The sequence below is a fragment of the Bombus flavifrons genome, chromosome 11 (assembly GCF_040668555.2).
Source record: "Bombus flavifrons isolate JBK064 chromosome 11, iyBomFlav1_principal, whole genome shotgun sequence".
Taxonomy (NCBI): Eukaryota; Metazoa; Arthropoda; class Insecta; order Hymenoptera; family Apidae; genus Bombus; species Bombus flavifrons.
The window spans coordinates 5,547,808-5,558,931 of NC_138452.1; the positions used below are offsets into that span (position 1 = coordinate 5,547,808).

General features: G+C 29.4%; 3 protein-coding genes across 4 annotated transcripts; 1 reads left to right on the forward strand and 2 right to left on the reverse strand.

The window, feature by feature from the left end:
• Positions 1-50: 50 nt before the first annotated feature.
• On the reverse strand, positions 51-2,921 carry LOC138185075 (uncharacterized). 2 transcript variants are annotated; one of them, XR_011174521.1, is made up of 7 exons: positions 2,783-2,921; positions 2,618-2,710; positions 2,218-2,551; positions 1,962-2,149; positions 898-1,889; positions 461-824; positions 51-357 (listed from the first exon to the last, which is right to left on the reverse strand). XR_011174521.1 is itself a non-coding variant. In XM_069123705.1 (6 exons), exons 1-6 carry the CDS (start codon positions 2,833-2,835, stop codon positions 541-543), a joined length of 1,944 nt encoding a protein of 647 aa, XP_068979806.1. In that variant the 5' UTR covers positions 2,836-2,921; the 3' UTR covers positions 51-540. The 2 variants fall into 2 exon arrangements, 1 of the variants encoding a protein (XP_068979806.1); XM_069123705.1 differs by having other exon boundaries at positions 51-824.
• A 9-nt stretch (positions 2,922-2,930) lies between these two features.
• On the forward strand, positions 2,931-4,426 carry LOC138185088 (haloacid dehalogenase-like hydrolase domain-containing protein 2). Its single transcript, XM_069123734.1, has 4 exons — positions 2,931-3,071; positions 3,327-3,626; positions 3,716-3,926; positions 3,997-4,426. Exons 1-4 carry the CDS (start codon positions 2,977-2,979, stop codon positions 4,162-4,164), a joined length of 774 nt encoding a protein of 257 aa, XP_068979835.1. The 5' UTR covers positions 2,931-2,976; the 3' UTR covers positions 4,165-4,426.
• Positions 4,427-6,221: 1,795 nt separating this feature from the next.
• Positions 6,222-11,060, reverse strand: LOC138185074 (WD repeat-containing protein 48). Its single transcript, XM_069123704.1, has 12 exons — positions 10,444-11,060; positions 9,779-9,995; positions 9,458-9,670; positions 9,093-9,388; positions 8,815-9,003; positions 8,429-8,743; positions 8,244-8,346; positions 7,999-8,164; positions 7,715-7,906; positions 7,390-7,636; positions 7,185-7,309; positions 6,222-7,118 (listed from the first exon to the last, which is right to left on the reverse strand). Exons 1-11 carry the CDS (start codon positions 10,489-10,491, stop codon positions 7,247-7,249), a joined length of 2,049 nt encoding a protein of 682 aa, XP_068979805.1. The 5' UTR covers positions 10,492-11,060; the 3' UTR covers positions 6,222-7,118; positions 7,185-7,246.
• Between the last annotated feature and the right edge of the window lie 64 nt (positions 11,061-11,124).

The window sequence follows — 11,124 nt, forward strand, 5'->3', positions numbered from 1 at the left end:
TGAAAAAATATATATTAATAAAATAGTTACCAAAGAAACAAACATACATATATAATAAACTTTTGTATTGCTAAAATTTTACAATATTCATGTACAATTCTAGAATTAGACTCACTAAATTATATTTAAAATGATTATTCGGTAATGTTATAAAAATTTAATATATCATAGATATTTGTTCATTCTTGTTCAATACATCTGTGATGTTAATATAGTTCGTTTAATTTAAAAATTTTGTACATTTATATAATATATGTCTATGTGTATAGGAAATGTGAAATTATTATTTTATGAATAAGCTATTACAAAATAATGTAGATATTCTTCTAAGAATGTACAGAGATCTTTTTCATATACCTAAAATTACATACAACGTTTGTGATATCGAAATTTTACAAATAATAAAAAAATTTTATATTAATCACTTTGATAGAAATGGGTAATTTATTTATTAACTTACAAAACAACATTGTTGAATTTCTTTCTTGCGAACATGCCAATATTGAATAAAATATTTGAAATATACAAGACTGCAATGTACTATTTTCGTTTTTTAACAGTTTCCAGTGCTTTATTCATTATAATATCTGCATTTCTTCGTTCCTGTTTTCGTTTTAAACGTTTCTTTTGTCTCAAAACATTATTCCAATTAATTTGACCTTGCATTCTTAAGTTTTTCCTATCTATATTTCCAGGAACAATTTCAGATTCTAAAACTGAAACATCATATTTCTGTACTACGATATTGGGTGGGTTTATAAATTCCAGTGTATCATTTTGCCATGGAAGCAAACCAATTGGACATTCTGCCCAATTATAGGTCGCTGAAAGAAATTTTGGAGTTATTTTGTTAACGTTTTGGAAAATGAAAATAGATACTTAACTTCATATACTTACCAACTGCAAAGTTCCAATTATTTCGAATTTCTTGACCAGCTAAAAATCGAGGTATTTTATCTACCACCTTATTTTGTTCTTTATTTATGTCTAGTAGACATTCACTATCTTTAAGATCATTTACAGTAAAAATTTGTTCACATTCAGGAAAATTTGTATCATTCTTATCAAGTGGTACCATTGCATAAACATTCATTAAATTCAACAGTAACTGTTTGCTTTCATTATCTATTTTTGGATGTATTAATTCTAAGATAGGTACAATGAATTTAAGTGAAAATTCATTTATGTTTAATATAAGCTTTGAAATAAATTTCATATCAGTTAAGCATGGCAGTACTGTATCTGATAAATTAAACCATAATACGCATTTCAAGTGTGGATAAATACGATCTGTCTCTTCTTTGACTTTAAGTTCAAAAACTTTTGGTGGTAAATTTTTTTGTATCTTTTCTAACTGATATTCTAAAACTCGAGATATGTCATGCGCGTTATCTAATTTCAAAAAACTATATGATATAGAACTTATCCATAAAGAAGCTAACAATTTCCTTTCTTTATTTACTTCTTCATTTTTTATTAATTCGAGTAATTTTATAATTAACACTTCCATTAGATCTTTTTCACACAATAGAAATATTATATCTTTCCAAAACTTTAACATGTCTAATGGCAAAACATCTTTCTCCAATTTATTTTCAATACTCTCACTTTGAGTAAAAATTGATAACATGTTTTTGCTTGGTAAAAATACTTCTGAACTGAGCAATGTATTGCAAACTATATCCTTTTTATCCGGTATAGACTTTTTACTAAGATACCTAGATATTTCAGATAAAAGAACAATTCTTGCAGTTTCTAATGTATACTTTTTATCACTTTTTATATCATCACTGGTGGCCTCTATGTAGTTATCTTTATTATTTTCCATATTTCCACTATTTTTTTGTAATAAAGAGATAGCATATGAACGCAGATCTTGTAATGTTTCCCTACCAATAAAATCAATTTATTGATATAAATTCTGTATTATTGTAATCAAAATGATTAAAGGTTATACATACTTCAATTGAGGGTCTGGAACATTTGATACTAGATGATAGCCAACATGAATATACAAACTTACAGAAGTCCAGAGTTCAATTAAATCATCAAAATCCTGTACTTCTTCAGTCTTTTGGACTTCTTTCATAGATTCTTCGGTAATCAAACATTCTTCCATTCTTTTAGCTTCAGCTGCCCAATATTCTTCCTTCAAATATATCATGTAAGAAACATCTTTTTCCTTTAATATTGTAGTTGATATAGAAATATACATACATGTAACCATGCTAGTAATATATTTACAGCTATTCTCAATACACCAATGGATGGAACTTCATAACCATGAGCAGTATCATGTCTTAAATTCACTATCCACTCTGGAATATTAAGGTGCTTTGCTATTTGAAATAAGGATGTTTGTTTCGTGTGTCCTATGTTAGATATATGATTTAAAATTCTCATTATTGTAGTTGAATACATCAGACATAAATCATTTTCATAGGTAATTGGCAACTCGCCATTGTTAATTTTAGGAGTCCATTCACGGTCTCTAACACACACTTGCATAATTGAAAGAGTACAATCAATGCCTATTGGCAATTTTGGTATCCTAAAATACTATTAATTAATACCACTTATATCATAATATTTTATTAAACGTTCGATATTTGATTACCTTGCTTGCCATGCAAGTAGCATTTCATAACCTTCGGTCTGTTCATTGATATCATTGGAATATATTTGCTTGTGCACATGGTGCCATTCTGCGCTGTAGAATGTAAATGTAATCTTTAATCAAATATCTTAGGATATAAAACTCCTCAGTAATTCTAATACTTACAGAGAAAACCATGGTACTTGTTTTATATCTTCCTGTCTCATGGAGAGCGCCATAGCTGACCACGTGTGATGCCAAACTTTAAGTCGTTATCATAAAGACGAATGAACGTGCTTTAACATGTGTATATATGTTTGTGTGTATTATACTTGTAGCTGTGAGTAAACGTCGGATAAGTCATTGAAATTTTATAAAATATGGCGAAACAAATAAAAATGGTACTAATAGATCTTAGTGGAACACTGCATATCGATAATTCAGCGATTCCAGGTGCCGTGGAAGCTCTAAACAGGTGGTTTTTTATTGAATTTATGACAATTATTCATGATTATTAGTAAATATTATGGCGTACCTTACGTCTTATGTTGCATCGATTTTACTTACTGTCGTCTTTTAAATTGAATATATTGACTTTACTACTAATACCAAATAATATTTTAACAAATAAAGTACAATTTAATGAAAATTATACTTTGTAATTTTCGGTCTTTTATTTCATAATCTTTTTTAGAATGTTAAATAAATTATTTTATTGCTTTCAATATAGACTTCGAAACGCAGGTATACCGCTTAAATTCGTCACAAATACAACGAAAGAATCCGGCAATTTTTTATATGGTCGATTGACAAAACTCGGTTTTGATATTAAGAAGGAAGAAATTTTCAGTTCTTTAGCTGCAGCGAGAAAATTGATTATTTCGCGGAAATTAAATCCAATGTTATTTATTGATCCTGCTGCTAATGAAGATTTCGATGATTTAATAAGAAATGACGATAAAAAAGATGCTGTAGTAATAGGATTGGCTCCAGATAAGTTCAATTATGAAAAATTGACCAAAGCATTCAGGTATACCTTGACTATTTTACACGATGAAAATTCATGTATAAAACTTTTATTTTTGTTTGTTATTGGGAACAAATTGTTCATAATTTCAGATTACTATTAGATGGCGCATCGCTCATAGCCATTCATAAAGGGCGGTATTATAAAAGGCCAGATGGTTTAGCTCTGGGACCAGGCGCGTTTATCGCTGGTTTAGAATATTCCGCTGATATCAAGGCAGAAATTATCGGAAAACCAGCTGCAGAATTCTTCAAAGCTGCTTTGGGAGATATACCTCCAGAAGAAGCGATTATGATTGGCGATGTAAAACTATTTTACATAATGTTTAATTACTGCTTTAATTTTCAGTTTTTTATTTTTTAATTCTTTTCAGGACGTTAAAGATGACGTAGCTGGTGCACAAGCTATCGGTATCAGAGGACTTTTGGTACAAACTGGAAAGTATCGAGATGGAGATGAAAATACAATTACACCACCGCCTACAAAAGTATGCAGCTCTTTTGTCCAAGCTGTAGAATTTATTCTTAAAAAAGAAATTTAAGTAGTATGATTTTGCAACAGTAAAAGAATATTATGTATATGTATATTTATATATGTTATTCTGTATTAAATTAGATATTTTATTTCAATATTAATAATTCCGTAATGGGATGTGTACATAATCTAGATTAGATTCACAATATAGTTTCAAAATATAAAGAGACTATAATTATAAAGAAACCGACATAGTACTTTCTGTGATGTGAAATATTACATTACCAAATTTTCTTTGTTCTAACAGTAATAAAAAGTATTACAGATTTCTTTCGACGTATCCATCGATTAATAGTTGAGAATAGATAACTTTATAAATATTGAACGAATATCGCCTCATCGCGCAGTAGAATGTAGAAAATTGTAGAAAATTTCATCTGCTATCATATATTAATAAATTCTGTTTATAAATTAGGATGAATCAACATTTCTTTCAAATTTGATCATAGAATTTTCTAGATGCGAGACGATATTTCTTAGGTTCTTATATCGTTCTAAAAACGAGAGAAATAATCGTTGTAATTATGAGTTTTCACGAATATACATAATCTTAGATAATAAATATTAGAACTATCGTACTTAATAAGTTATTGTTAAAAGCAGTTGTACAGAAAAAATCTTAGTCATTTTTAAAAGAAATGGATGCACTGCAAGAGGTTTTGTTTAGTATAAAATTTGGCACCATTTCATAATCCTTTTCCTTTTTTCTACTTGCTCTCTTTTCTTAAATATGAGAATTAATCAACATCTTATTTTGAGAACATCCTTTTGTCCCTTACTAAGAAGATAGGGAGTATAATTAGTTTTGATTTGAAGATGTCACGTTTCAAAAGTGTAATTACAAGCGCACTTTTAATACATTAGTACTTCCATTAATGAACAATGTTATTTCTTTAGTGAGGAAGGCTCAGTTATAACTTTTACGAATACTGTATGAAATGCACGTCTTGTGTCTAAAACTAATTTAATATTACCTACAAGTGAAACTGTTAAACGATATAGAAAATCTCTACGAATTTGCAATTAAGCAATTAACATAAAAATTTAATTATAAAACAAAAAGAAAAAAGCATATAAGAGCTGTTTTTGCAATAAAGTAAAATAATAAATTATCAGAAAATTTCATTCAATTGTTAATGCTTAAAACACAATAATTGATCAACAATTGCATCTTGCACCTAGTATTATATAAATAAACTTACGAGCAAAATGCTTACAAATATACAACTAAATACTAGATTTTAACAGAATATTTTCTATTATTATGCACCGCAACAGTATTAACTTACAATCCATATTATTTTCAGAAGATTAATAGATCGCTTCATCATTTAAATGCCCTCTACAACTTATAATCTAGGATCAGGCACGTGTTGATTTCCTGTTGTAGTAATGAGGGTCATTTTACGAAAATACATTTCATTTGAAAAATGAATAAGATAATTAAATATGACATGATTGATACTAGGTCTTTGCAAAATATACATATAATGCCAATATACAAACATAAAAATGAATCAAACTTAACTGCAAATATACAATATTTTTGGTAGCCATCATGTTAATCAACGTCCTTAGCTCAAGAAACATTTATCACAGAGCTCTAAACATTCCTAATAAGAAGAATATAACTAAGTAATAGTAATTAACTTCTTTACATTTTTAAATATGTGTAACAAAAGCTTAGCAAATAAATACTTATACAATATTAAAATGTAACAACGAAATAATCTCTAGATTTATTAAAAAATTGCTTCTATGTCATTTTGATAACACAAGAATTACAACATTTAGGGCCATATTAATAAAGAACAGTGTTTTCTTTCTTTCTTTCTCTTTCTGTCACTCCCTCCCTCTATATGTCACTCAATTTCGTTTTCTTTTTTAAAGTCAAGCATTTATCCCAATTTCATAAAATTGGTGCAAAGGCTTCGGTTTTGATACATTTGCTTCGATTTTATGTATACAGCCCATCACCATGATTAAGGGACGTTACTTACAATCGTATTTGTATGTACAATTTGTAGGATTCTAGTAGAGTAAATATTCTAACGTATGATTAACTTTTTATCTATTGTAGTTGTCTCCTAAGATCAAATTCTGCCAATATAGTCATATTTGTTTAATCAAAAACTGTAATGTATTCATACTTTTCTTCTCTCGTATAATATGTAATAAAAGTTTAATTACTGGAAGTTCCATTAGAGACAGAATTTGACCTTATTATACTGAAGACATACACTGTTATTTCCTATGTTATTAATAGGAAATATTGAACTGTTAATTTGGCTGCTGAATTTTAATTTGATTAATAGTAAATTGACATTTTTCTCTTCCTTTTATAGTTTGCTTTTTTTACAATAACAAGGCAGGTGTGTGGAGTATTGCTGACACATGTCTTTCGTTTGTTTGAGTATATGTTTTGTTCAAATAAAATAATGCTACTTACAAATCAACAAAAAGGAAAAAAAATTAATTATATAGTATAAATAAAGGAATAATTGAGAAGCATATGAAAATATAATATTTAAAGACAGTTTAATTTCCTGGGCCATCCAAGGTTTATCCCTTATTTTTTGTACTTAACTTTACTTGTTGATATTTTTGAAGTGGGAAGACTATAAATGGCTGACAGTAAACATTTAATACTTTGCATTAAATGAAATGCATTAAAAACAAAAAACATGTTTTTAGTAGCAAACTAACTGAAATTATTGTTGTATTATTAAATTTGGCCTCAGGATATAAATATACAAATATGAGCAATTTATACTGATACTTCCACACATTATTGCCTTTCAACTCATTTAATTTTAAATACTCTATATATAACCTGACTTTTACTCATCTTCACTTGCAGCATCTAACGAAACATCCATCGAAATTCGATTGAACATTTCAGAAAGTGAAGGTAATGTGAAATGCCACACTCTACAACTAGACCACATGTCTTCCGTTATTCTGCAATATATTCGTTTCATATAATCATTTTTAGTAAATAAAGAATAAGTAAAAACATTTACTTACTTTATGACAGTAAAAAACCATGGACACTTTGGAGATCTCTGTTCTGACGAATTTAGCTCTAACTATTTTACTGGCCGATAATGAATTATTAAGTCTGCTGAACTTTTCCAAATAAAATGTCTGACCTAAAGCATGATAAAATAAAGGTAATGTAAAAATACCATTGTATTAAACGAATATAGTTAGATACAGTATAAAAACATACAGTTCTTAAATCCATAGAAGGATCTAAAACTTGATCGTTACATAACAATTCTACTTTTTCCTCGATCAGTGAAGAACTATCAGCGTTTGAATCTGTATTTGTCCTATCTCCAGGTGGAGATCCTCCAGAAACTGTATTTCCAATACCTGATACCGATCCGGAGTCACTTCCGGCACCAAGTACTCTATCGCAAACATGTTCTGCTATCTTACGAATTTGTATAAAATCGTTTGCAATTAAGCGATCCCTTAAAAAATATATATTAACCCGATATTATAAAAATTTTATTTTGTAATATTTAAAAAATTATTCATTTTTTACATACCTTTTTAAACTTTTTACACCAGATGTTGCATGTGGAAGAAGATAAAATGATATTTTAATGAACTGTGGGAGATTTTTATCCACAACAATATTAACTACCCATGCCGGAACAGTTTCATTTAATAGCACCCCTTCCATTTCTCCTGCAGCATCTCTAACTAATAATCTATATAAAGGTCTGCCTCCTACTTCACTAAAACATAATTGTATTTTTATTGTTATAATCAAAAATAGTTAAGCAAATATTTTTTTCATTTAAGGGAAATACTTAGAACTTTTTTATACCTGAATATAACAGGTGTATGGGTTGGTACTGAGAAATATAAATTTCCTCCTCTAGTATGAATAGAGCTATTGCCGTCATTACTATTGCCTTCATTTTCATCATCAACATGTAATGGCCTCCACCAATGTTCCAATAAAGCTTGTAGCAAAAGATTTCCATAATTCACTGAAGGAAAAAAAAGAAGGAGCAATATAGTATTGTAAGAACAATAAACAATGATAGATGTATAAAAAATAAATATTACCTTTTTGATCTACCGCATCATTTTCTGCAAGACCAGTTTCTTTTGCAGAAACCCATGCAGAAAAACAGTCATTTTCATCTTGACCTAAATGGATGGTCAACATCTATAAAAATATATCAAAAGTTATTTTTAATCTCATATGTATTAAAATTACAATTTCGTTAACGAATCATAGAATTACATACCCCAGTTTTCAGATCTACACTAAACCAGTTTGGAACATACACCATTTTATTTCTTTTTTTTATTTCCTGTTCAAAATCTACTTTTCCTAAATCTTCAACTTTACGCGCTTTTAATACATCGTATAAAGCTACATTTTCTTCCGTATCTTTCGTTAAAACATGTCTTCGATCATTTAAGACGTGACAATGCCGTATTGCCGAGCCACCCAATATTTTTTGTGCAGGCTCTGTATTTCTTACATTCTGTGTTACCCCACTAGCGGAGTCACAATAGTCTTCAATTCCTAATTCTTGCCAATCCTTTTGACTTATAGACTACAACAATTTTCAAAATGTTATTTATTTTATTAACGAGTTTTTTTGTGCATAATAAAATATAACAATACCCAATTATTTATAGTAGATTCACTAGTTGCTACCCAAATGCTGGATTGATCAGGTGTCATAACCATTTTTAGTACAGGTGCTTTTTCTTCACAAATAACTGTATACCTTTCAGGATAACATGATAATTCAGTCATTACAACTCTTCTGTCTCTACCTCCTGATATTACATGACTAAAGGTATCTGTTGCCTAAAGATGATTGTTCTAATTTAATATAGTTATCTGTATTATTTATTACTTTAGTAAGATGTTGAGATAGGGGAAAAAATTGTAATTACCAATAATGCCCAAACACCTTCTTTATGTACTCTAAAGGTTTGGATACATCTTTGTTGCCCCAGTGACCAAAGTTTAATTGTTCCATCAGAACTGGCTGACAAACACTGAGTACCATCTCTATTTAATACTAAGGCTTTAATATTATCCATATGACCACGAAGTTTCATTAACTTAGTACAATTTCTTGGATCCCATACTCTTAAAACTTTTTCTGTACTACCACTCACTATAATTGTTCCAATCTGATTCATGGCAAGACTATATATAGAGTCTTTATTTCCACTAAGAGATGATGCTGCAAATTATCCATGTGTTATTTAAATAATTATAAATTGTTTATTCATATTACAGACTGAATTGTTACTTGTTACTGTATTGTTGCTTGCTGTGAGAGCAGTTAACGTATTGACATCCCATAGAAAGATTAATTTATCTAAACCAGCACTAGCAACTTGTTCTTTATCTTTTGCATATGCTAGAGCCTTTACATAATCTTTATGTGTCCTTAACGTAGACATGCAGAAACCTTTGTGTGCATTCCATACTTTTACTGTTGTATCAGAACTGGCTGATATCACTGTAAAACAATATTTTCTTTTCTCATTACATAAAAATATAATATATTGTGTCTTTAGATACAATACATGTTAAACATTAACTTAGAAATTTAACAAAAGATACATACAATTTTTGCCACCACAGCACAATACTATATCATTGACCCAGTCCGTGTGATGCTCCATTGACTGAATATATGGATCTTTCATATTTTTGCAATTCCATATCCTTATAATACTATCTCTACCTGCGGAGTAAAGCCTATGCAAAGCTGGATCATATTGTAATGAATTGACTCCAGCTCTATGTTTCTTTTCCATTTCATCTCTTATAACCATGGATACCTTCATCAAATACGCAAAATAACAAAATAATTACCATTCATATAATAATCATTCTAAATAAATCTTTTTGTGAGTTTCATTAATAAATTTTATTCGATAAGATCGAAAGTATAGAAACATAAAAATTCATTTACGATATTATTCATGACACACCACACGTTAGTAATTACGTGATTTATAGTCACCAAAGATTTTATAAGAATCTTACGAAATTGATCAATAATTGCATATAGCATCAAGCAATACATATCAAAAATATCATAGATCAATTGCGATTCTATTATTTCATACATCGTCATGTGGATTTTATAACGGGCGAAATAGCAACGTCAATTAGTACACAGCAATTCTGTTTTTGCGAAAACATTTCATTCAATTTAAAAGAAATTATGCTTCGAAAAGCAATGACGTATATTTCAACAGGGGAAAAAATATCACAGACAAGTACCTGTACTTTCTTTCGACCACTTTGCCCGCCTGTCTTATGAGCTGCCATTATACCGCAAACTGTTCTGTAACTTTGCACTTAGAGGTAATAGAGGAAAACATTCAAAATGTACTAGAATTATGCTGTTGCACTTTTACGTTCCGATGCGTTGAAACCACGCAGTAGTTTCATCGTTGATTACATCGGAAGCCTTACATGACCAGAAGATACATCGATGCTTGTACAAAACGATACAGTGCACATCACGCCGAAGTTCAAACAGCTGTCAGCCGACCAAGTATAAACAGTGTTCATGACGATTAGATGTAGAAACTGACAATGTTCCGACGCCGGTATCAGTACGTTCCGACGTTATACACATTACGTTACATCACGTTTCAGAGCGTCTGATAACGTTTCGTCTCCATTGTTGTGATTGAATAAAGCCGGATATATTGTTAGATATGTTTCATATTTTAGCAAAATATTCAACTGATTCAAGTTATACGAAACTTGTCGAATGAAACAGATCATAATACGAGTTTCTACATACGATGAGCCGCTATAACATAAGATGAAATTAAATTTGGGTTTGGAAAATTAGTATTTCTACAATGATATATCGGTACTTTTATGACCAATAGTTGTACACGATGCAACTGTGAATATAGATCATCTTTATTTACCAACCAATGAAAAATA